The 23,300-nt window shown below is 61.8% G+C and overlaps 2 protein-coding genes and 1 long non-coding RNA gene across 9 annotated transcripts; all 3 read left to right on the top strand.

Annotated features, from left to right (window-relative positions):
• The first annotated feature begins 357 nt into the window (after positions 1-357).
• On the top strand, positions 358-18,325 carry EEF1D (eukaryotic translation elongation factor 1 delta). Of its 6 annotated transcripts, none has more exons than XM_012461223.3 (9): positions 855-4,742; positions 7,464-8,536; positions 10,692-10,815; positions 11,261-11,332; positions 16,769-16,868; positions 16,942-17,042; positions 17,347-17,568; positions 17,843-18,037; positions 18,221-18,325. In XM_012461223.3, the coding sequence occupies exons 2-9, from the start codon at positions 7,464-7,466 to the stop codon at positions 18,257-18,259; spliced, it is 1,926 nt and encodes a 641-aa protein (XP_012316646.2). In that variant the 5' UTR covers positions 855-4,742; the 3' UTR covers positions 18,260-18,325. The 6 variants fall into 6 exon arrangements, with proteins under 6 accessions (XP_012316652.1, XP_012316651.1, XP_064240748.1 ...); XM_012461227.3 differs by having other exon boundaries at positions 860-4,742; positions 7,464-8,158; XM_012461228.3 differs by lacking the exons at positions 855-4,742; positions 7,464-8,536 and adding an exon at positions 360-454.
• On the top strand, positions 11,355-15,577 carry LOC135278068 (uncharacterized). The gene is made up of 2 exons (XR_010345652.1): positions 11,355-12,757; positions 12,797-15,577. It is a non-coding gene; the product is annotated as an uncharacterized LOC135278068 (long non-coding RNA).
• A 1,356-nt stretch (positions 18,326-19,681) lies between the features above and the next one.
• NAPRT (nicotinate phosphoribosyltransferase) lies at positions 19,682-23,214 on the top strand. 2 transcript variants are annotated; one of them, XM_064384152.1, is made up of 13 exons: positions 19,682-19,919; positions 20,349-20,476; positions 20,617-20,699; positions 20,906-21,036; positions 21,128-21,243; positions 21,462-21,658; positions 21,732-21,872; positions 22,122-22,206; positions 22,306-22,386; positions 22,483-22,585; positions 22,662-22,816; positions 22,913-23,020; positions 23,102-23,214. In XM_064384152.1, exons 1-13 carry the CDS (start codon positions 19,694-19,696, stop codon positions 23,162-23,164), a joined length of 1,617 nt encoding a protein of 538 aa, XP_064240222.1. In that variant the 5' UTR covers positions 19,682-19,693; the 3' UTR covers positions 23,165-23,214. The 2 variants fall into 2 exon arrangements, with proteins under 2 accessions (XP_064240222.1, XP_064240221.1); XM_064384151.1 differs by having other exon boundaries at positions 19,694-19,919; positions 22,913-23,207.
• Positions 23,215-23,300: the final 86 nt, after the last annotated feature.

The following is a 23,300-nucleotide window of genomic DNA, read 5'->3' as shown; positions in this document are numbered from 1 at the left end:
CCCTTTGTCCCGCAGCTCGGCGGGCGCACGCGCGCTGACCCCGTCGGGGACGTTTCGGCCCCGCGCCTGCGCGCTGGCCGCCTCGTGCGTCACTCGGCGCCTGCCGGCCGCCGGCCCCGCCCCGCTGGCGACACCACTGGCCGCGAGGCGCAGGGGGTCGCGCGCGCCGCCGTCCCTTTCCCGGGAGGAGTGCAGACTCCTCCCGGAAAGAGCAGCCTCCGCGGTCGTCTCTGATATACCTTTGCCTTTGAAGTGTCGGGGCTCGGCACGTCGAGGGCCCAGGCGGCCAGGCGGAGCGTGCGCAGGGGCCGCGTCCCCCCGGGACCCCGGCCCGCGGCTGTTGGTAGAGCCCAGTGCTTCATTTCCCGTGCGCGGCCCAGGCGGCCCTCTCTTTCCTCAGGCGTCCGGCGTCCGCCCATTCCTCCTCCCTGGTCGCCGCGTCCTTGGCTGGCGTGTGAGTACCGCGGTCCCCGCCGGAAGAAGCCGAGGGCGCCAGAGACGCCCGAGGGGCCGGGAGGGCGGGCAGCCCAGGCTGCGCCAGAAGCTCGCGCCGTTAGGGACTGAGGCTCAAGTGCGCCAGCGCCGGCTTAGGGGCCGTGGGCCAAGTGCGGCTCTTGGGGCGAGCGCAGAGGGGCGGGGCGACTGAGGCCTCGTGGCCCGCCTGGAGGGCGTCCGCGGGCCGGGGCCGCGGGGAACACTGGCTCACTGGGCATCCTGCTCGTGGAAGTCCCTCGGCCAGGCTGCTGGGTCCTAGGGCCTGTGTCTGCTGCGGTCTTGGTGGGAGAGGTTGTTCCTCTGGCTTGCAGACCTTCGTCCACCACGTGTTTAGTAAGCACCTACCGCACGCATCTGCTGAATACGGAGGGGATAGGCAAGGGTGCAGCACTTTTGGAACTTAGACGCTTGTGAATATGGAAAGGAATAAGGCTGTATTGTGACTGGGTCAAAATTTCTGTTTCCTGATTTGGATAGGATGGTCCGGAAGTCTCTGAATTGGGGCGCTAGGATGGTGGGGGTGCTGTTGGTAAGAGGCTTTACGTGGAGGGAAGAAGGCAAAGGGGGTGGAGTGGATTGGGGACCTGATGACAGTCAGGATTGCTTTCCAGAATGAAGGACCGCCTGGCAGCAAGAGAACTGTGTAGCTAAATTTGGGGTCGTTCCTGGCTGACCTGGCAGGGTGCTTCTTGAGTTGATACTGCCGGTGGCTCACCTTCCAGGGAGGCAGGCCAGGCCCTCTCACTTGAGCAGCCTCCTGCAGCTCCGACCACCCCGTCCTCTGGAGCCCATGAGCCTTAAGCAGCTGCCTCAAAGGCAGTGGGTTACTTCTGGAGCCCCTGTGTATGCTCAGCCCTGTTCTGGGGGTCGGGGATGCAGCCAAGGTGCTGGACAGGGTGAAGGGCGGTGTGAATGGTGCTCCCAAGTGTCCTCTGAGGAAGTGGACACTCATCTTCACCTTCTCATCAAATAAGCAGGCGGGCGCATGCGCTGCCCAGCCAGGCTCCTAGATCGACCTCTTCGGGGCTTTCTGGGTGCAGTGCCAATCCTGTGGATAGCAGCATCTCCCCTAGGCTGCTGCAGGGTTCACACGCAGTCAGTTCTGGAGAGTGAGCGCCCAGCTAGCAGAGACCTTGTGTCTCCCGTCCTGTCTGGAGGACTGGGCCCTTGGCTTTGCTCGCTGGGAGCTGGGTGAGGCTGCAGGGTTCAGCCTAGGTGGGCACACATGCTTGATGATGAACAGAGTGCCTGACTGTGCTGTGCACTGGCATCAGCCTTCTGGGGGCTGAGGACAGGAAAGGCGGCCTGGAGCATTTTGTGGGTCATCATCCTGTGCCAGTGTTTTAAGGTGACGTCGCGTGCTGGAAGCTGGTGGCAGCAAGTTATGCTAAGTGCTGGTGTAGGAGCCTGTCACGGGTCTCCAGCTGCCCTGCGTCGCTGACAGCCACGGATGCCATATGAGGTGTGGCGTGGGTGTTGTCAGGGGTTCCAGAAAGTTTCTGGAGTCACCCAGGAGGCATGAGGGCTGTGCCAGCAGGCAGGGTCAGCCAGAGCCCCGAGAGCAGGCTGGAAATGGTGCTGACCTGCAGTGGCATTTAAGAAAGGATGTGGGTGGGGTGGGGTGGCTTGGGCAGCTGCGGTATGGGCTCTGAGGTATGCAGGACAGGCTGGCGTTTTCCAGTAGGGCTGGAATATCCAGGGGTCAGACAGGAAAGTGGCTGAGTGGGAATGTGGAACTGTAGAGTTTTTCCCTTAAAAAGACCAAAAGCAGCCTGCGGAGTGGCTCACGCCTGTAATCCCAGCACTTTGGGAGGCCGAGGCGGGCAGATCACGTGAGGTCAGGAGTTCGAGACCAGCCTGGCAAATGTGGTGATGGCAGGTGCCTGTAATCCCAGCTACTGGGGAGGCTGAGGAAGGAGAATTGCTTGAATCTGGGAGGCAGAGGTTGCAGTGAACTGAGATTGCACCACTACACTCCAGCCTGGCAACAAGCAAGACTCCTGTCACAAAAAAAAAACAAAACAGAAAACCAGAGGCCTCACTCAGCGCAGGAGGATGCTGATCTGTCCTGTGCGCTGTCCTGCTGTGCCATGGTTCTGCCTACGGAGCTGCTTCCTCAGATGCTCTAGCCTCATTTTCAGGGCTAGTCGTGGGACCCTTTGGGCACAGCAGACACAGAAGGTTCCGTCAGTCAATGCCAGTCAGGTGGGCGGGAGAGCTGCTGCTGGGAGGGGTGGAATTGCACAGGCCGAGCCTGGTGGCCGACCACATCCCCTGCCCACTTCCCTGACTTCTCCCTGTGGAGGGTGGATGGTCTGGGAGCCTGTCTGTGTGTGTGACTGTGATGGGGTGGCTGGAGGGCAGGATCTGGGAGCCAGCTCCTCCCAGAAACCTTCCCTGTGTGCCCAGGGGTGTGGTGACCTTCAGGCCATGCAGCGCCTTGGTGGCCACAGCTCTCCAGGCATGTCCTCAGCTTCCCTCAGGGTCCTGCCCTCCTGAACTGCAGTCTTCTGGGAAGGAGCGTCCTTGCCGTGGCTGTTGCCGGGACAGGGATGGGCGCTGTGAGGGACATGCTGCTGCAGTGGGTCTTGCTGGGTGCCGCCTGCGCCACAGACCCTGTTAGATGGGTGGAGCCTTCCAGAGCCAGGACCCTACGGCACCCTCAAACTCTGGGCAGCTGACGGAGGCTCGGGTGCTTGGCAGGCTGTCTGCCCCTCAGTGGGGAGCCTTGGTGGTGAGCTCTGCGTGCATCCTGGAGCCTGGCCTGCTCCCAGGAGCAGAGTCAGGACACTTGGGCCATTTCCCCTGGGGCCTGGCTCTGGCATTTCCAAGACTGCTTCTCTGGCAGCTAGTTATGCCCCGGTGTTCTCTTTAGCAAGCTCTTCCCAAGCTTGGATAAACTTCAGGAGAGAAGTGGTTGGCCATTTGTAGGGATGCAGTTGAAAAAGTCATTGCATCCTGCTCCAGGCTCTCCTGCTGGAGAGGAGAGGAGAGGCTTGGGTGTGCGTGTCGTCAGAGTGAGTGGAAGCTCAGACTTGCCCTCTGTTTGGAGAGATGGTGTGCTTGGTCCGGCAGGTCCTCCTGTGCTCCGGAACGTGGGAAGCAGGGAAATGAGGAGGTGGGCTTGGAGGTGTGGGGGGCTGTGCTGGCTGTCCCGGGAGGATGTCTGCCTGCCGTCAGTGGCCAGCTGCCCAGGTGACGGGCCTGGCCCCTGAGTCTCCGGCATGGCTCACTGTGGTATCTCCTGAGGGCTTCCCGTCTGCAGGGAAGCCCACTCAAGACCCCTCGTACCAGTCCCATGGGCAGCTGCCTCCGTAGTATCCTTTTCTCCACCAGACCCCTGCAGGATGCCTACTTCTTCTCTGCAGGGTGCCCCCTGCTGCAGTGTGGGGTGCACAGAGGTGGGCAGGGCCCTGGGGCCAGAGCTCCGCTTGGTGAAGGAAGACAGATCCCAGCCAGGGCTCTTGGGTTGCTCAGCAGCAGGAGGTGGCCCCTCCTGTCCAGTCCCACCCAGGGCACGGGCTGTGGCTGGGTTTTCAGCTGTGCCCAGCTGCCCTTCCCAGAGCTTGCAGGGTTTATGAAGTGGCTCTTGTGAGATTGGGGGCAGGTCACCGATCATCTGTGCACACTGGGAGAGTGAGTCTGGGAGGCCTTTGCGTCCCTTGAAGTTTTTTGCGGCTCATGCTGGGGCCCTTGGATGGCAGCCCTACCTCGATGGTGGCTCCTGCTGAGAGAGAGGCCCCATACCAGTCTGGGCCCTGGGCTGCTTTCCCCTGGAGGTTCTTTGTCATCTTCTGGGCTTCCTTCAGCTGCCTGGACACGCAGCAGTGTAGGGGCAGCTCCGGGGAGGATTGTGGGTGTTGGCTTACCTTGTCTCAGGCTGCCTTGCTCAGGTGATGACAGGGTGGGTAGATCTGGGAGAGGGTGGCTCAGATAGTGGTCCCTGCTTGTCCCCCAGGGCCTGCCTGGGCTCCAGCTAACACGAATCCCAAGAGCTCCCCTTTCAAAGGATGATGGAGCGACGCCACCTCGAGCGTGTGGACTCAGCTGCCACCTGGGATTGTGGTGGTGGCAGGTCTGTCTGGCACTCAGCTTCCGTCTCCACCAATGTCACCTCCACGCCACCTCGCCAAGCAGCTTCTGAAAAGGCCCGGGCTGCTGCTGCTGTGTCTGAGCCACTCAGTCTTTCTGGCTGCCTCTAACCTTGCTGCTTTTTCCTTCATGCTGTCCTAGGAGGCCAAAGCAAAGTAAGTACCCACCTATCCTGGTGCCCCGTCCCCTTCATGTGACCAGGGAACACCCAGCCAACACTGCACCCACAGGAACCCCAGCCCACCTGTGCATGGCCCAGTCTGCCCGGAGGGGCTGTAGTTTCCTGTAAAGTGGAGGAATTGGGTTTTCTGGGTGGGGCAGCAGCAGGTGGTCACCCTGTGTGACCTTGAGCAGGGTCCTGGCCTGGGCTGGCAGGTCAGCATGTGACATGTTGCTCTGCTCCCTGCGGGAAGTGGTGGCAGTGCCAGGTCTCAGTAGGAACCTCAGAAGTGGCTTCCCCTCCCTGAGTGGCTGCTTCTGCCCGGATCCCCCAAGAATGTGGTCTGAGGCCACTTTAGCCAATAAAGTCTGGCAGGGCATTGACACTGGGGGCCAGGTTAGTCGCACTGCTGATGGGAGCAGAGAGGCTAGCAGGGGTCCCGTGGGGGGCTTGATGGCCAGAGAGGTTGGAGGGCAGACAAGCCCTGCCCAGCTGGCCAGCCCTGCTGCCCCCTCCCACCACCTCATTATGTCACAATGCTCTGCTTCCTGGGCTCTTGCTCCCGCCCCACCACAACTCCTGCCCATCAGCCTGGCCCTGGTAAGTGCTGCCCCAGCCTGGGGGAGGAGTGAGTGGGAGACCCCAGGGAGCTGCTTCTTGGTCCCCGTGGCCTCCTGGCCCTGGTTCCTCACTGGTCCCATTGGAGCTTGCTGCTGGAACTAAGGGATTCTGGCCACATGTCCAGAAAGAACTCCGTGTTCCACTCAGAGGCAGGGCTTCAGAGTGCAGAGCGTGGCCTTCCCCAAAGCGCTGCCTGCCTGGGTGGAGCCTAGACAGCTCAGCACCCCACCGGGGCATCAGAATTGGCCTTGGTTTTGTTGGGGAATGGTGGTAGGAGAGGGGCTAGACCCATAGCCAGTGGTGCGCAGGGCCTGCTCTTCACCAAAGGCTGCCTCCCTCAGTGCAGACTGAGCGGGTGGCTCCGGTCACAGCCACGTGCCCTGGAGCCACTGGGTCTGCCCTCAGGCTCCATCAGACACACTGGCAGAGGCAGCAGCAGAATAGCAGAGGTGTTGGTGAGGGGCTGCTGCACAGCTCCCTCTTGAGGGCGCTCCTCGGTGTTGGTTAGGCCCAGGCACTTTCTGCTTTTGGGGAGCAGAGGACGTGGCTGGGGAGGAAGCTATGGCAGGCTGAGCACAGGCTGGGGCACCGACCTGCATCCCGAGAGCAGATTTGCCCCTGCTGGGCCTGCCCTTTCCATAACACTACGCTGGACACCTGGGAGCAGAGTGTGCCCCCCGCAGGATCCTGCGTGGCTGCTGGAGCACACTTCAGACCCAGCAGCCCTTGGTCGTGCACAGGGGCAGCAGATGATGGAGGTCACCCAGAGCTTGAGGGAGCAGCACGTCCAGTGAGGAGGCTGAGGCTCCCAGGCCATGGTAGCACGTGGGGGTGGAGCCCCATGACCTACCTCCCACCAAGACGGTCCCTCTTACATCACACAGTACCGGAACCTTGGAGGGGACCCTGGCATCCTGGAACTGTGAAATCCCTGTGATGCCCCTTTAGTTAGGATGGACCCAGAGGTCTGGGCTCCGGTCGGGAGGCAGGGGCAGCTGATAGAGAGCCCAGAGTTGTCTCTGTGCTGGAGGCAGTCAGCCTCTCCTTTTTAGAGACTGGTCACCAGCACCCTCCCTGGTGTTTCCCATTGATGTGAGCCTTCATGAGTGGGTGCTCCACCCTCTGCCCAGCCACCTGGTTCCTCCTGGGGAGCACAGTCAGGCCCACGGAGAGGTCTGGGTGCGGCAGTGGTATGTCCAGGACAGCCACAGAGGCCGTTGTGTGCAGTGGGGACTCCAGCCACCGTGGTGGGGTGGTGGCCCGGCCTGGCCTATGCAAAAATGCAGGGCAAGCTAGTTAGCCAGCTGAAGTTTATTTCAGATAAATAATGAAACACTTTTTAGTATGTCACAGATACTTTGTGGGCTATACATTCACTAAAAAAATGATGTATTGTTCATATCCAAGGATTTAACTGAGCAAATCCTGCTTCTGTTTTATTTGACAACTTGAAAGTTCTGTAAGAAAAGGTTTTCACGGCCAGGGAGGCTTGGCATGGTGTCTTCTGAACCCCTTTCGGAGAGCCAGGGCCGTGGCAGATTAGTAAAGACAAGTTCTGCAGTTAAGACATATGTATGTATATATATACATGTATACGTATGCTGTTTTTTCTTTTTTGAGACGGAGTCTTGCTCCTTCACGAGGCTAGAGTACGGTGGCGCGATCTCAGCTCACTGTAACCTCCGCCTCCAGGTTCAAGTGATTCTCCTGCCTCAGCCTCCTCAGTAGCTGGGGCTACAGGCACGTGCCACCACACCCAGCTAATTTTTTTTTGTATTTTTGAGACAGGGTTTCACCATGTTGGCCAGGATAGTTTCAAACTCCTGACCTCATGATCTGCCTGCCTTGGCCTCCCAAAGTGCTGGGATTACAGGCGTGAGCCACCGCGACTGGCCTGTTTTTTCTTTACCACAAAATGTCCCCCACATGGGCCTGACTTTCAAGTCCTTGAATGTCATCGCATGGAAGCCCCACTAGGGAGCATCCTCAGCCCCTGCCCCAGGAGGGCAGGCATGGGAGGGTGGGCGTGGGGCCGAGGCTGCCCGCTCTGTTGCAAATCTGCCCTCTGCTTGCTTTTCATCGCTGTGTCCGGAAGATGAGGAGCGAGAAGGCCTCCAGCGCCCTGGAGACGGTGTGGAAAGACAAGCGCAAGTATGAGGAGGCCGAGCGGCGCTTCTATGAGCACGAGGCTGCACGAGCGGCCGCCTCCGCCCAGCAGCTGCCAGCCGAGGGGCAGACCGTGAACGGGCCCAGCCAGGACGACCCTGAGGACGTTGATGAGGCCGAGGCCCCTGACTGCAGCAGCAGGAGTGATTCCAGAAAGAGCCAGGATGGCAGGAAGCCCCTGCAGAAGAAAAGGAAGCGCTCTCCTGCGGACCTGGCCCTCGTGGGCCTCTCGGCTGACCACGTGTGGCTGGACAAGTCACTTTTCGACCAGGCAGAGAGCTCCTACCGCCGGAGGCTGGCAGATGCGGCTGCCCAGGCAGCCTGGCCTCCTGCCTTGGCCCCTTGGGGTCCCTGCACCCATGGAAGCCAGGTGGCCTGCCACCATGTGACCTGGGGGATCTGGGTCAACAAGTCTGCCTTCGACCAGGCTGAGCGGGCATTCGTGGAATGGTCTCAGGCCCTGTTGCTGGCCCCTGATGGCAGCCACAGGGAAGAGACTCCTGACACAGGCCAGGAGGTGGCTGTCCCCGACCTGGTCCATCAGCCCAGCCCACCAGTCAATGGCCAGCCCCCACTGGGCAGCCTGCAGGCACTGGTTCGGGAGGTGTGGCTGGAGAAGCCCCGGTATGATGCGGCCGAGAGGGGCTTCTACGAGGCCCTGTTTGACGGCCATCCCCCCGGGAAAGTGCGCCTGCAAGAGCGAGCCGGCCAGGCCGAGGGTGCCCGGCGGGGCCGCCGAGACCGGCGGGGCCGCAGTGCCTTAGGGAACAAGCGGGCCGTGACACGACGGGCCGATGGGGAGGCCCCCTCTGCCTTGCCCTACTGTTACTTCCTGCAGAAGGATGCAGAGGCCCCCTGGCTCAGCAAGCCCACCTATGACAGCGCTGAGTGCCGCCACCATGTCGCCGAGGCCCTGCGCGTGGCCTGGCGTCTCGAAGCTGCCTCCCTGTCTCGCCGACCCGGTCCTCGGTCTGGCCCGTCCATGTCCAGCCTGAGACCCAAGTAGGAGAAATGTGCTGGGTGGGCATCCAGCCTGGGCTGTGGGCACAGGGACAGCCGTCCCAGGCTGGGGCTCCTCCAGCTCCTTCCCATGCCCACCTGGGGTAGGGGCTCCCTGAGACCTGTGGGCCCAGCTGAGTCGAATGCAGGAGCAGGCTGAGCCAGAGTTATGCTGTGGTTGGGGTCACCAAGTTCTGGGCTGCTGGGCGGGGGTGGGGATCGTGTCAGCACAGGACAGACTCTCTGCCTCACTCAGGGCCCCTTCCCTCTTTGACTGGGAAACCCCCCAGTCCTCTGTGGCTGACACAGTGCCAGGACTGAGAAGATGAGGTGACCCATGTGGGTGGGAAGCATTGAAGCTGGTTTCTAGCCCCAGCACTCCCCTGGGATGAGATGTAGGAGCCAGTGTGTCCCTGCCTGCCTGTCCTGTGCACCCCCAGCTTCCCTTGTCATCTGTAACCATCTCCGAGGGAAGGTGGCAGCGTTTGAGCTGCGTGGGTGCATGGCCAGCCGGGTGGCCTCCATCCAGGGTGCCTGGTTTGCGTGGCCTCCCTCTAGGTGCTGGGGGCTTGCTCCAGGGTTGCAGGTGCAGCCCCAGCAGTGGTCTCTGGGGCCAGCAGGTGGGTGGGCAGTTAGACGTGAAAGGGAACTCAGAGGGCATGGAAGTGGCGAGGCTGGCCTGCTGAAGAGGGTGACCTGGTGCTGGGGTGGGCTGGGTCAGGGAAAGACTTGGAAGGTCCTACCTGAGTGTCCCAAGCAGCTGCCTGGGCCCCGGAGGAGGTGGTGCCAACCTTGGACCCCCAGGGGTCTGGATTTGCTGGTTGACAAGATCAGACCTGAGGGTGGGACCCCATAGGGGAATGCCACCTCCTGCCCCTCCACCCGCCCTGGTGTTCACAGTGGCCTGATCCCTCCTCACCAAGAACATCCTGGGTCAGGGATGTGGAGGAGGCTTGCAGACTGCAGCCCTTGGTTGCTGAGAGGACACTTGGCGAGGTCCAGTGATGGCTCAGAGTGTTCCACATGGAGACTGGCGGCAGAGCGGGGTGGGAACCCTTCTGTTGCACTTGGTTGGACAGTAGGACGGCCTTGGCCAGTCCAAGGTTGGGACAGCAAACTCCATAAAGAACCAGAAGGTCTGGGTTCCAGCCGCACAGGCATCTGCCCAGCTCCTCTGCTGCCAGGAAAAACCCCTAGGCAGGATTTGTCATAGTCCCTGGTCTAGGGCAGCAGTTCTCAACCTTCTTGGTCTCAGGACCCCAAAGAGCTTTCATTATATCTACTGATTTTTACCATGTTCGCAATTGAAACTGAGAATTGGGCCAGGCACGGTGACTCATGCCCATAACCCCAGCACTTTGGGGGGCCAAGGTGGGTGGATCACCTGAGGTCAGTAGTTCAAGACCAGCCAACATGAAAGCCCATCTCTACTAGAAATACAAAAAATTAGCCAGGTGCAATGTTGGGTGCCTGTAGTCCCAGCTACTCGGAAGGCTGAGGCAGGAGAACCACTAAACCCAGGAGGCAGAGGCTGTAGTGAGCCGAGATCACGCCACTGACTCCAGCCTGGGTGACAGAGTGAGACTTTAAATCAAAAAAAAGAAACAGAAATGCTAAGTGTACTTATTTGTTGAAGAAGAAGCTTGTTACATGTTAGTAACATGTTAGTGTTTTTTTGAGAAATACTTCTCCTATAACCAAAAAGTTCAGTGAGCAGATTGTGTGTCTGGCTTAGTGGGAGGCAGCTGGGCCCCCGTACCTGCCTCCACACTCCAGCTGTCTGCCGTAAACCCAGCTTCCTGTGGCTGAAAGGAAGGGCCTCGTGAGCCCCAGAGGTTTTTGGACCACACCTTGAGAACCCTTGGTCTGGAAGACTGGCCTGGGACGCCACGTGGGGCAAGGGCGATGGCTTGGGGTCACTGTGTGGAGAGCCACTGGTGTTCTCCATGGGCCTGGAATCTGTGTCACCGGGAGCGGCGGTGTGTGAATCAGCAGGGCTGGGATGGCGCAGAGCTGGCGTCTGGTACCGGGGTGCCAGCCCCACCACACCCTGGTGCTTCTGGGCTACTCTGAGGGTCTCTGTAGGGAAGGGTGAGGCCAGGGCTGTCTCAGCCCCTCTTCCCCACCATGCTGACTTTGCCTCTCTTTCCCCTCCCAGGAGAAAAATGGCTACAAACTTCCTAGTACATGAGAAGATTTGGTTTGACAAGTTCAAATATGACGATGCAGAAAGGAGATTCTACGAGCAGATGAACGGGCCTGTGGCTGGTGTTTCCCGCCAGGTGAGGGCTGGTGGCTCTGCTGCCCGACAGGAGTGGCTGGGGCACACGAGGAGGGTTCAGCCAGGCCAGGAGGAGCGCCTCTGCTGGCATCAGGAGGGCAGAGGCACCCTGGCTGGCCCACTGGCTCCGCTGGGGGTGCTGGGAGTGGGGTCTTGGGGCAGGCAGCCTTGGCTGGCCCCCCGGGCTGGGTCTGCTCAGGGCCCTCCTGCCGGCGCCTGTGCAGTGTGTGGGGCCGGGCCTGGCACTGGTTCCCTGCAGACGTGGGCTCCTGGGCCTGTTGTCACGGCCTCAGGCACCTGCTGCTCTTCTGGCCTGCCGAGCTCTTGTTCCGTGCAGTGCTTTCTTGCTTGTTCTCTGTGAGGCTTCATGGGTTTTTCTGGTTTTTTAATTAAAAAATTTTTTTTAATAAAAAAAAAAAGACTGGTTCTTTCTGCACTGTCTGCAGGAGAACGGCGCCAGCGTGATCCTCCGTGACATTGCCAGAGCCAGAGAGAACATCCAGAAATCCCTGGCCGGAGTGAGTACCCGCGGCCCACGGACCCGCGGGCTCCTGCCCGGCCAAATAGCATGTCTGATTTTCCTGATGCCACTGGTGGTTTTGGCTTCACAGCAGAGTCAGGGCGGAGTGTGCGGCGCTGTGCTCTTGGGGACGTGTGGCTCTGTGGCCTCCAGGCCCGGACTGCCATGGGCGGTGTTCTCACCTCATGTCCTTCCCATGCTTCCCGCTCATCTGCCTCCTGGCGGTCACACTGACCACTCCTGCAGGGCTGGCTAGGGGCTGAGTGGTGCCATTTGCAGGGTGGCTGCGGGTACTGCTGTGGGCTTGTGCCTTCCTGCTCGCTCCCCGTGGCAGGACTGTGTCTGCTGGGCCTTCCTGCATTCCCTCTCAGGTCTTGCTCCACCACGGAGAGAGGAGTTGACCTAGAGCTGGCACCATGTTGAGCTGAGACCCCGAGAGGAGCCCTGTTTGGCCTCCAGGCCCCGGGCTGAGATCGGGAGTTGGGGGCAGTGGCTGCAGCCTGACTGGGGCTGCCTGGGGAAGGAGTGTCCTCCAGGAGGTGGCAGTCCTGCTGCTCCCGAGGAGTTGGGACTACGTTGTCCCCGGGACAGGGTGCTGTCCTGGCCCCGAGAATGGGGTCTGTGTTTCCTGTGGCTGCTGCCATGGCATCCCACAGTTTCACACTGGAAACAGCACATATGTATCCTGCTCTGAAACGTGTCTCACGAGGCTAACCAGTGTCAGCAGGGCCTCCGTCCTTCTGAAGGCGCCAGGAGGAGTCTGTTCCTTCGCCTCCCCCAGGCTCGATGCCCACGTTTGCTTGGTTCTTGGTTCAAGGTGCTGAGCTGGCAGCCTCGTCACCTCCACACGCGTCTCACGCCTCTCCCCCAGCCTCCTTCCTCGCTCTGTCACTTACACGGTGCTTGTGCTTCATCTGGGCCCGCCTGGATCCCAGGTCCAGGATGTTCCCCCCTGAAAATCCTGAGTTTCATCCTGTTTGCCAATTCTTCTTTTTGCCATGTGAGGTGGTGGATTCCCATGCTCTGGGGGTTGGGGCGCGGGTGTTGGAGATTCCCATTGCCTCATTCATAAGGTGCGTCGCTCCCCACCAACATCCGCAGAAGCCTGGGCCCCCACAGTTCCCCACAAAGTCCACAATCCCATCCAATCAGGCATGGAGGATTGCATGGTCCATTCCTTTCAATCTGTGGACTGGTGAAACTGGAAAACAAGTTATCTGCTCCCAAAATACAATTTTGGGACAGGCATTTCTCTTCAAAATGGGAAAAAGGGGGAGACAGGATGTCGTCAGTCCGGGCAGTTTCACGGCCCAGCCCGGCGGATCGCTTGAGGTCTGGGAGTGTCCCTGCTGGACCGGTGGATCGCGTGAGGTCTGGGAGCATCCCTGTGTGGCTCACCGTCCAGCCCGGCGGATCGCGTGAGGTCTGGGAGTGTCCCTGCTGGACCGGCGGATTGCGTGAGGTCTGGGAGCGTCCTTGTGTGGCTCACGGTCCCACCCTGCCATTTTTAACATCCCCCTTCCTACCAACAGCATGTTCCTGGCAGTTCAGGTGTAGGTTGTTCTAGAAGATGATGTGTTCGCTCTGCCCTGCTCCTCACCTCCTTCTGAGTCTTCACTGAGGGTCTTAGCATGAGAATTCTGCCGACAGTCTGCTCAAGGCAGGCTAGGGTTTATCTTTTGGCGGGGGGCAGGGGTGGACGGAGTCTTGCTCTGTCACCCAGGCTGGAGTGCAGTGACATGATCTTGGCTTGCTGCCACCTCCACCTCTGGGGTTCCAGTGATTCTCAACTGCATCCTTCCAAGTAGCTGGGACTACAGGCGTGCACCACCACGCCCGGCTAAGTTTCTTTTTGTATTTTTAGTGGAGACCAGGTTTCTCAGTGTTGGCCAGGCTGGTCTTAAACTCCTGACCTCAAGTGATGCCCCTGCCTAGGCGTCCCGAAGTGCTAGGATTACAGGCATGAGCCACCGCACCCGGCCCAGGCTAGGATTTTTCTCTTATGCTCCTCGGAGTTCTTCCAGCCTCACCGCTGCCCAGCTCCAAAGCCTTCTCCACATTTCTAGATGTTCCGACAGCACCCACTTCCTGGGGCCGGGGTCTGTGTTGATTCCCACGCAGCGTTGCTGCAGTGTTGCCACACTTCCGTGGCTCCAAACAGCGCAAGCTCCTATCCTGCAGTTCTGGTGGTCAGAAGTCTCAGATTACCTTACGGCCCAAAATCAACGTGTCGGCAAGGCTGTGGTCCTTCTGGTGTCTCTGGGGGGAGAATCAGCTTCCTCGTCTCTTCTGGCTGCTGGAAGCTGCCCGCAGCCCTTGGCACAAGGCTCCTAGGCAGCTGTCTCGTCACTCAGCCTGCCTCTCCCCTCCCTCCCTTTTTCCTCCTGCCTCTGTGGGCCCACCTGGGTTATCCAGCATCCTCTCCATGTGCACATTCGCCTCATCACAGCTGCAGAATCCCTTTTGCCATGGGGACTATATTTACAGGCCCTGGGGACTTGTAGGTGGTCGTCTTTGCGGGGGCCATTATTCTGTCTGCCACAGCCACAGCCAGCTGGGGGTGTGCCGGCTCCCAGGCCATAATCTGGGCATCCCTGGGTGGGTGGCCCCAGGGAGGGCTGCCACTCCTGTCTGCCAGGCGGGTGCTCCTTTGTGCCTTGCGTTCTGCCCAGATCCCAACCCAGCAGCACCCCTGGCTTGTGCAGGCACCTGACCGAGTCCAGGCTAGGCAGACACGGGATTAAGGGAGCGCAGATTTTTGCACCGAAGTCAGGCGTATTGCGCTCCAGTACCCGGAAGCAGGATGCGGGGCTTGGCCCTGGGCTGCAGGAGCTCTTCTTGCCCTGGCTGTGTGGGGTCAACCCTGAGGTCACCGTCCCTGGGACAGGCGGGTGGGCACACTGTCAGGGCTTAGGAGCTGCTTTGTTGCTATGACCAAGTTCCATAGACAGGGTGACTTAAACCACCTGTATTTTTTCATAGCTCTGGAGGCTGGAAGTCCATGATCAAGGTGGCAGCAGGGCTGGTTTCTCCTGAGGCCCCGCTCCTTGGCATGTGGACGGTCTTCTCTGTGTCCTCACATGGTCATCCCTCTGAGTGTGTGTGTCCCAATGTCTTCATGTTGCACACCAGTCAGATTGCATTGCCGCCGGCCCTTCAGTGACGATTACCTCTGTATAAAGGCCCCATCTCCAAATAAGGTCACATTTGGGGGATAAGACTCCAACATGGATTTGGAAGGACATCATTCAGCCTGTGGCAGGGGCCCAGCCTCGTCTTGGATTTGGGGTGGTAGCGCTCAGCAGACACTGGGATTTCAGAACTGCAGGGTTTCTGGGAATGAGGTGCTGGCACAGGGTTGGAGGCACGGGTCTGGCTTCAAAGCATTCGCCTTTGGCATGCCCCAAGTCCCTGAGGGCCTGCTGTGACGTTACTGGGCGACCTGGGCCTGCCCCACTGGACCTGTGCTCGGGGTCCCTGGATGCGTGGCATCCCCAGTCCCCTCCGGAGTCGGCATCAAGGGAGGGGCTCCTGCTCTGGCCTGAGTGCTGTGGGCTCTGGCCTAGTTGCCTGCAGAGCCACCCCAGGCGGTGGTGAAATGCCCCCCACTGCTCATGATGCATCCTGGGGCCAGTGCTGACCTTTTCCATGTTCTTGGGCCTGCTGTGTGGGGTGCATGAGGCCTCAGGTGCCATGGCCCTGCCACTCACAGATTCTGGCTTCCATGGGACCCAGCCCCACTCCCACAGGAGGTCTGCTGTGATTCTCCATGCCCCATGCCCCCACACCCCACAGCCTGGCCCTCCTGTGCCCCAGCTTCTGCCCCAGAGGTTGTCAGAGTTTCTGCCGGTGTCTCCCGCACCCGCACTGCCATTCACATGTGTTAGGATTCACTCAAGGTGGCCGGCAAAATAGGAAGGGAAATAAAGGGGAGTTAGATTATAGTCTTAAACTTTTGGAAAGCGGAAAAGTTTTAGCGAGACTGGCTAAAGGCAGCCAGTTCTTAATGTTAGAACTTTAAGTCATAAGGTAAAGATTAAGATAGTAAAATCTCCGCCATTAAGTCTGTTTACCTCACATTCCTTTGTCCCCATCTCATTTGTCTATTCACATAAACCATGTGCTAGATGGCGCTGTCAGCACACATCAGACCACTGTTAACCATGTGAATTATCCACAAGCGTGTTGACTTAGAACCTCTGTTATTAAATCTATACTGAATAAACGTGAAGGGGAACAAGGAGTCGTGTTCAGTTAGCTGCAGTCGCGCTCTGAAAGCAGCTGACAAGCATCCCTAGCCCACTCAGATCACTGTACTAGGTGTGTGAGTGTATCCATTCATCCGTCGTTGGGTCAGGTCTGCAGGACGGACGACAGGTGGTGATCAGCGCCCCACACGCGCCCTGCCAGCCTGGCCTTGCTGCCAGGTGGGCCTCCTGGGCCACAGTGTTGGCTCGGCCTTGCCCATGATCTGTGGGGCTCAGCTCCCACACTTTTCAGATACATAAACACGCAGTCCCCATAGCATGTTCCCGAGGACTGGCAGGAGGTCCCCAGGGACGGGGCTGCACATTGGGCCAAGGCTTGAGTGTATCTGCACCTGCTATGAGGAGCGGGTTTGTCTGCCCAGCTGCTGCGGCCCCTCCCCGCAGAGAGGGAGCCCTGGGGACTCAGCTGAGGGCTCCATGCGGCCAGGCACACCCTGTCCTAGGAGCCATTCTGTTGGCGGGTGGGCTGGCTGGATGGTGCGTGCAGGTGGGTGCCCAAGGACTGGCTCATGTCAAGGGCCAGGAGGCTGGGAGCCTGTCTGGGCCCCGGGGTGTCAGGCTGAGCTGTGGCAGAGTATGAGGTGGGCTTGGGGCCCTGGGTCATCTAGAAACTGGTTTGCTGAGTGAGATGGCAGGCGTGTGTCCCAGGGAGGCAAGGCTGTGGGTGGCTGCTGCCCACACAGGCGGGCTCCTTCCTCCTGCCCCCACTGGGCCCTCAGCTGCTCTCCCCTCCCATTGCCAGTGCCACGTGGTCCCCTGAGGCCTGTCCCAGGCTGTCCCCAGGACTGTGAGCCCTTAACCACCTCCCACCCAGCCTCCGAGGCTGGCTGCTCAGCGGGGTCCCACCAGGCAGCAGCAGCCATGGCCCAGCTCCCCATGGCCTCTGTTTGGGGAACCCAGGGTTTCCTGGCCGAGAATTTCATTGTGGTCTATGGCGGCTGCCATCTCTGAGGTCACCACCCATAAGTCTGAGCTGGGTGTTTGCAGGGGGCACCTCCTGCTCTACCTAGCTGGAATTTTCCTTGTGTGACTTCCCACAGTTCCTGAGCATGGCAGGGGGACCCAATGGCGCTTACCAGAGCCTCTGAGGGGCTCTTAGGAGCTGTGAATAAAGGGCTCCAGGAGCAGGCCGGGGCACTGAGCCCTCCCCTCCTCCTGCCTTGCAGAGCTCAGGCCCCGGGGCCTCCAGCAGCCCCAGCGGAGACCACAGCGAGCTCGTTGTCCGGATCGCCAGTCTGGAAGTGGAGAACCAGAGCCTGCGTGGCGGTGAGGCCCGGGCCAGCGGGTAGGGGCTGCCCCTGGCCCCTGCCATCTAACCATGCCCCCCTCGCCCCCGCAGTGGTGCAGGAGCTGCAGCAGGCTGTCTCCAAGCTGGAGGCCCGGCTGAATGTGCTGGAGAAGAGCTCACCCGGCCACCGGGCCACAGCCCCGCAGACCCAGGTGCGTGCCCTCCCCAAACCTGATGCTGCAAGGGGACGACACAGCCCTGCTGGCTTACCAATCTCCCTGTGCGCTGGCCCCAGCAACAGTGATGAGCTGGCAGCCAGGATACTGTCGTCCTTAAGTCCCCAGGAAGGTTTACAGCTAATTCCCTGGGCCCTGTGTGTTGGGAGCCCCAGCTCGGGTGCCCAGGGCCTGCCCTTCCTCCGGTGGAGGGAGGGTGGAGGGCCAGGAGGCGGCCAGGCCGCTCTGGGCCCTGGTTGGGGCGTCTCAGCCTTGCCTCTTGTCCCATCCCCTGTGGCAGCACGTGTCTCCCATGCGCCAAGTGGAGCCCCCAACCAAGAAGCCAGCCACACCAGCAGAGGATGACGAGGACGATGACATTGACCTGTTTGGCAGCGACAATGAGGAGGAGGACAAGGAGGCAGCCCAGCTGCGGGAGGAGCGGCTGCGGCAGTACGCGGAGAAGAAGGCCAGGAAGCCTGCGCCGGTGGCCAGGTCCTCCATCCTGCTGGACGTCAAGCCTGTGAGTGGGAGGGGCAGGGCTCTGGGTGGCTGGGCACTGCCCTGGCACCCGCCCAGCTGGCTCAGCTTGTGATCCTCCCCCTGCCCTTCTGGGCTCTGGGGAGACTTTAAAGCCAAGTTTAGAAGTCTTGGGATAAACACAAACTTGGAGACATGCAGGTGTGAATTTGAACTGTGTTCTGAGGGCCCTTTAAGGAAACGATTGCACACACAGTGGTGGGGAGCACACAGGCATTCTCGAGGTGGCTGACCCCAGCTTTTCTCCTTTTCCACAGTGGGATGATGAAACGGACATGGCCCAGCTGGAGTCCTGTGTGCGCTCCATCCAACTGGACGGGCTGGTCTGGGGGGCCTCCAAGCTGGTGCCTGTGGGCTACGGTATCCGGAAGCTGCAGATTCAGTGTGTGGTGGAGGATGACAAGGTGGGGACGGACTTGCTGGAGGAGGAGATCACCAAGTTTGAGGAGCATGTGAGTGGGCTGGCTGGGGAGGGAAGGGGGGTGAGGAGGCTGGGGGCCCCAGCCCACACCCTGTGCTCCACCCCACAGCAGTAGGGGGCGAGTCCCAGAGTGAACCCTGCCTCAGAGGAGGCTCCTGGCACCAAGTGGGCTGTAGGGAAACAGCCCTGACCATCGCCCTCTGCCTCTCCCCAGGTGCAGAGTGTCGACATCGCAGCTTTCAACAAGATCTGAAGCCTGAATGTGTGCGTGTGCGTGTGCGTGCGCGAGGCCCTGCCATGATTAAAAACTGAGACCGGCCCTCTGGCTCCCGTCCTGGTCATTTCCTGCTCATACCTGGCCTGTCTCCTTCCCTGTCTCAGCCCCATCTCTGCTCTGCCACCTCCACACGGTCCTCAGCTGCCGTCACCCTCCGTGGCCATGTGACCTGCCCTCTTTCTCCTGGCCACTCCCTCCCAAAGCTCTGGCCCTTCCTTCTTTTCATGGCAAGCAAGTCCAGTTCAGGGGGTTTAAAAAGCCAGAAACAGAATCTGTTAGCTTATTATCTGGAGAGGCCATCAACACCCCCCCGCTCCGCCTCCTGTCAGCACTGTCCCCCATGGAAGCAAGTGTGCAAGCCTGGAACCGCCCAGACAGAGGCCCCAGCGGCACCCGGCCCTGCTGCCATGCCCTTGATCACGTGCTGCCCTGGCCCTCCCCTCATTCAGTCCTGGTGCCCCTGCCCCCCTCGATCCAGGGACTGTGCTCCTTCCTTGATCTGGGGTGGCCAGAGTGGGGCTGCCTGTGCTCTGTGGAGCTGGACCTTGGTGTACTGGCAGCCCCATGTGGTCAGCTTGTGTGGCCACGCCCCCTCCCCGGACCACCCGTGTCTGCCCTGGGGTGAAGGAGGGTGGCATGTGATTACTGGATTACTTCTGGTCAGACTGTCTTCGGGGCCCCAAGCCACAGGGAATGGATCCCCCGGGTCCTGAGGGTCCTGACTACCCTCAGAGCTTTAGAAGGTTTCCCATGGGGCTTGGAGTGCAGGACCTGATAAAAGCCATCTGAGGAACACAGCCTTCAGAGCCACAGAAGGCCTTCTGGTGCCAGCTGGCTGGGCATGCGCCCGCCCCCTGCCTCATGCCAGCCTTTCCTGGGTGCCAAGCTCTTTCCAAACGATATTCGTGCCCATCTGGGCTCCCTCGTCCCAGCCTGGCTGCTCAAGCTCCAGCTGGGGCAGCCTCCGGCCTCCACTCCCCAGGCCCAGGGCACAGCCTGGCCGGCGACCGACTGCCATCCGCTGGGTCGCTGCTGGTGCAGTCTGGCTGGCCTGTCCTCCACCTTTTCCACCTCCTGGAAAGCTGCACCTCGTTACCCGACCAAGGGGTGGAGCCCCGGGCCACAGGAAGCACCTCCGGTGACCGGGACCGGACTGCGCTCCAAAGAGGCCGTTGGGCCTGGAGTGGGGTTGGGGGTCCGAGAGGAGTTGGGTGACATCCCCACTCCATCCCGGGTCCAGCTGTTGCGGTCCCTCTCAGCGCGCCGAGACCATCAGACCCATCCCGTCCTCTGGCGCGTCCCGTGCTGCGCCCAAACCTTACGATAAGCCCCGCCGGGAGCGCGCCATAGGCTGGGGCGAGTCACGGGGCCCAGGCCGGGGCGGGTCGGAGTCCAGACGTCGGGAGCGGGATGGCGGCGGAGCAGGACCCCGAGGGGCGCGCGGCGGCGCGGCCGCTGCTCACAGACCTCTACCAGGCCACCATGGCGCTCGGCTATTGGCGCGCGGGCCGGGCGCGGGACGCCGCCGAGTTCGAGCTCTTCTTCCGCCGCTGCCCGTTCGGCGGCGCCTTCGCCTTGGCCGCCGGCTTGCGGGACTGTGTGCGCTTCCTGCGCGCCTTCCGCCTGCGGGACGCCGGTAGCCCCGCACGCGCGACGGGAGCCCCCACCCCGGGAGCCCCTCCACGCCCCACGGAACCCCTCACCCCGGGAGCCCCCCACACCCGACGGGAGCCCCCACCCCACGAGCGCCCCACGCCTGACGGGAGCCCCCACCCACCCCAGGAACCCCCCACGTCCGACGGAAGCCCCCACTCCACAAGCCCCCCACACCCGATGGAAGCCCCCACTCCACGAGCCCCCCACGCCCGATGTAGCCCCCTATGGCCTGTGTAAGTCCTCGCCCGCCCGATGGAACTCCCATGCCCCACAACCGGTTTGTCCCCGCGCTCAGTGAGGGACACCTGCGCTCGCCTTCTGCTTAGGAGCCCTAGAGATCCCCACCCCTCACCTTCCTGCCAGGGCCTGCACGTTACCTCTGGTCTCAGCGCAGTAACCTGGTTTCCAGACGTGCAGTTCCTGGCCTCGGTGCTGCCTCCAGACACGGACCCCGCGTTCTTCGAGCACCTTCGGGCCCTCGACTGCTCCGAGGTGACGGTGCGGGCCCTGCCCGAGGGCTCCCTCGCCTTCCCAGGCGTGAGTAGGGGTGAGCGGGCCGGGCGGGGGCGCGGGGGCGGGTGGGGCGCGGGGGCGGGGTGGGGCGCGGGGGCGCGGGGGCGGGGTGCGGCGCGGGGGCGGGGTGCGGCGCGGGCGCAGAGCTGACTTCGCTCCCGCAGGTGCCTCTGCTGCAGGTGTCCGGGCCGCTCCTGCTGGTGCAGCTGCTGGAGACGCCGCTGCTCTGCCTGGTCAGCTACGCCAGGTGGGCTGCGGGCCGGCGGCCTTGGGACGGCCACAGCGGCGGGGTCCCGCGCTGCCCAGGGGTCCCGGGGCTGGCCTCCCGCCCCCACTGTGCAGGGTGTAAGGAGGGGCCGGGTGAGGGTAGAGCTCCGGGGCTGGGAGTTCCAGGCCCCAGGTAACTCTGCCATCTTGGGTGGTCTGGCGACCCCCTCCCTGTGCCCCCCACAGCCTGGTGGCCACCAACGCTGCGCGGCTTCGCTTGATCGCAGGGCCAGAGAAGCGGCTGCTAGAGATGGGCCTGCGACGGGCGCAGGGCCCGGATGGGGGCCTGACGGCCTCCACCTACAGCTACCTGGGCGGTGAGGGTCTGGTGCCCGGGAAGGCAAGGGCCGGAAAGGAGGAGCCCCGGCTTGGCCGGAAGTCCCCCAATCCCACCGCCTTCCTCCCCAGGTTTTGACAGTAGCAGCAACGTGCTAGCGGGCCAGCTTCGAGGTGTGCCGGTGGCCGGGACCCTGGCCCACTCCTTCGTCACTTCCTTTTCAGGCAGCGAGCTGCCCCCTGACCCGGTCAGTCCCTCCTCTCAACCCTGCTGTCTCCAGGCGACAGGCCCCAAGCAGCCCTTGCCCAAGAGAGAGGCATGCCACCCGGGGAAGGTCACCCCAGTGCTGTCCCAGGAAGCTGGCATGGCCTGCATTACCTTTGCCCTCAAACCAGGGTGGCCCTGGCTGCTCCCAGGCCTCACCCAGCATTCTTGGCCCCCATTCTTCACCAACCCATTCCACAGATGTTGGCGCCAGCGGCTGGTGAGGGCCCTGGGGTGGACCTGGTGGCCAAAGCCCAGGTGTGGCTGGAGCGCGTGTGTGCCCACATGGGGCTGGGGGTGCAGGAGCCACACCCAGGCGAGCGGGCAGCCTTTGTGGCCTATGCCCTGGCCTTTCCCCGGGCCTTCCAGGGCCTCCTGGACTCCTACAGCGTGCGGAGGTGAGTCCCAGCACTCTAGGAGTGGGCTCGGCAGAACCTTGGCAGTCCCTGACCCCCTTATCTGTCCCTGCAGGAGTGGTCTCCCCAACTTCCTGGCAGTCTCGCTGGCCCTGGGAGAGCTGGGCTACCGGGCAGTGGGCGTGAGGCTGGACAGCGGTGACCTGCTGCAGCAGGCCCAGGAGATCCGCCAGATCTTCCGAACCGTTGCTGCCCAGTGAGTTCTCCAGGGAGCAGGTTTGCCTGGTGGGAGACCCCCGGGGAGCCAGGATTTGGGGGTGGGGCAGGGAGGGACAGTGAGGTCCTCTCCTGCAGGCCCTGGCAGGGAGGTAAGGGGTGGAGCTCCCTAGGGGGCTCCTAAGCAGAAGGTGAGCACAGGTGTCCCAGACTGAGGCTGTGGGGAGGGGCGGTAGGTGAATCAGAAGACCTGAGGGGCAGCCCCCACCCTCTCTCCACCCACGCGCAGCTTCCAGGTTCCCTGGCTGGAGTCAGTCCCCATCGCGGTCAGCAACAACATTGATGAGGAGGCGCTGGCACAACTGGCCCAGGAGGTGGGGTGGGCAAGGGGGTGGGCAGAGCGTGGCTGGGGGGCTCCTGGGGCCCTTACAGGTCCTGGCTGGGCTCACTGCCACCTCCTCTCCCTCACCCAGGGCAGCGAGGTGAACGTCATTGGCATTGGCACCAGTGTGGTCACTTGTCCCCAACAGCCTTCCCTGGGCTGCGTCTATAAGGTGGGGACAGTGTCCGTGGCCCGGGTCGGGGCAGGTCTGAGGGATGGTGAGGGGTGGGAGATGAGGCCCAGCCAGCTCAACACCCTCTCCTCCCAGCTGGTGGCCGTGGGGGGCCAGCCACGAATGAAGCTGACCGAGGACCCCAAGAAGCAGACATTGCCTGGGAGCAAGACTGCTTTCCGGCTCCTGGGCTCTGACGGTGAGCGCCTCCCATCCCCCCATTGTCCGCCTTCAAGGCACCAGGGCCCCCCTTATTCTTGACCCCACCCTCACAGGGTCTCTCCTCATGGATGTGCTGCAGCTGGCAGAAGAGCCAGTGCCACGGGCTGGGCAGGAGCTGAGGGTGTGGCCTCGAGGGGCTCAGGAACCCTGCACCGTGCGGCCAGCCCAGGTGGAGCCACTGCTGCGGCTCTGCCTCCAGCAGGGACAGGTGGCTGCTCCTCTGCCCTCATCCTGCCCCCAGCCCCAGCGGAGCCCTCACCGGGAGCCAGCCTTGAGTGTCTCTTTCCTTGCCTTTTCCCTGCAGCTGTGTGAGCCACTCCCATCCCTGGCAGAGTCTAGAGCCTTGGCCCAGCTGTCCCTGAGCCAACTCAGCCCTGCGCACAGGCGGCTGCGGAGCCCGGCACAGTACCAGGTGGGGGGATGCCCACCCTGGTGTCCTGCCCTGGGTGCCCCCACCCCGCCACCCACCGCTCCCCTCCTCTGCTCCCTGCAGGTGGTGCTGTCGGAGAGGCTGCAGGCCCTTGTGGACAGTCTGCGTGTGGGGGCGTCCCCCTGAGTCTTCCAGCGGGGCTGCCTGAAACAACACGAGTCACTCGCTAACCCCACGGCTTGTCCTGTGTCATTGCTCACCCAGCCGCAGGGCCTCCCGGGCTGGGGCTGGGGCGGGGGCTGGGCTGGAGTCGGGAATCTGA

The sequence above is a fragment of the Aotus nancymaae genome, unplaced genomic scaffold (genome assembly GCF_030222135.1).
Source record: "Aotus nancymaae isolate 86718 unplaced genomic scaffold, 86718_ANA_hifiasm-v0.15.2.pri h1tg000036l, whole genome shotgun sequence".
Taxonomy (NCBI): domain Eukaryota; kingdom Metazoa; phylum Chordata; class Mammalia; order Primates; family Aotidae; genus Aotus; species Aotus nancymaae.
This window is presented reverse-complemented; position numbering and strand designations above follow the sequence as displayed.

Bases quoted from the DNA above. Each gene is read 5' to 3' on its own strand.
- NAPRT (XM_064384151.1), top strand. From the start codon at position 19,694: ATGGCGGCGGAGCAGGACCCCGAGGGGCGCGCGGCGGCGCGGCCGCTG. The intron at 20,477-20,616 runs GTGAGTAGGGGT...TCGCTCCCGCAG, and splicing joins GCTCCCTCGCCTTCCCAGGC to GTGCCTCTGCTGCAGGTGTC. The intron at 21,873-22,121 runs GTGAGTTCTCCA...ACCCACGCGCAG, and splicing joins TTCCGAACCGTTGCTGCCCA to CTTCCAGGTTCCCTGGCTGG.
- EEF1D (XM_012461223.3), top strand. From the start codon at position 7,464: ATGAGGAGCGAGAAGGCCTCCAGCGCCCTGGAGACGGTGTGGAAAGAC. The intron at 17,043-17,346 runs GTGCGTGCCCTC...CCCCTGTGGCAG, and splicing joins CCACAGCCCCGCAGACCCAG to CACGTGTCTCCCATGCGCCA. The intron at 17,569-17,842 runs GTGAGTGGGAGG...CCTTTTCCACAG, and splicing joins TCCTGCTGGACGTCAAGCCT to TGGGATGATGAAACGGACAT.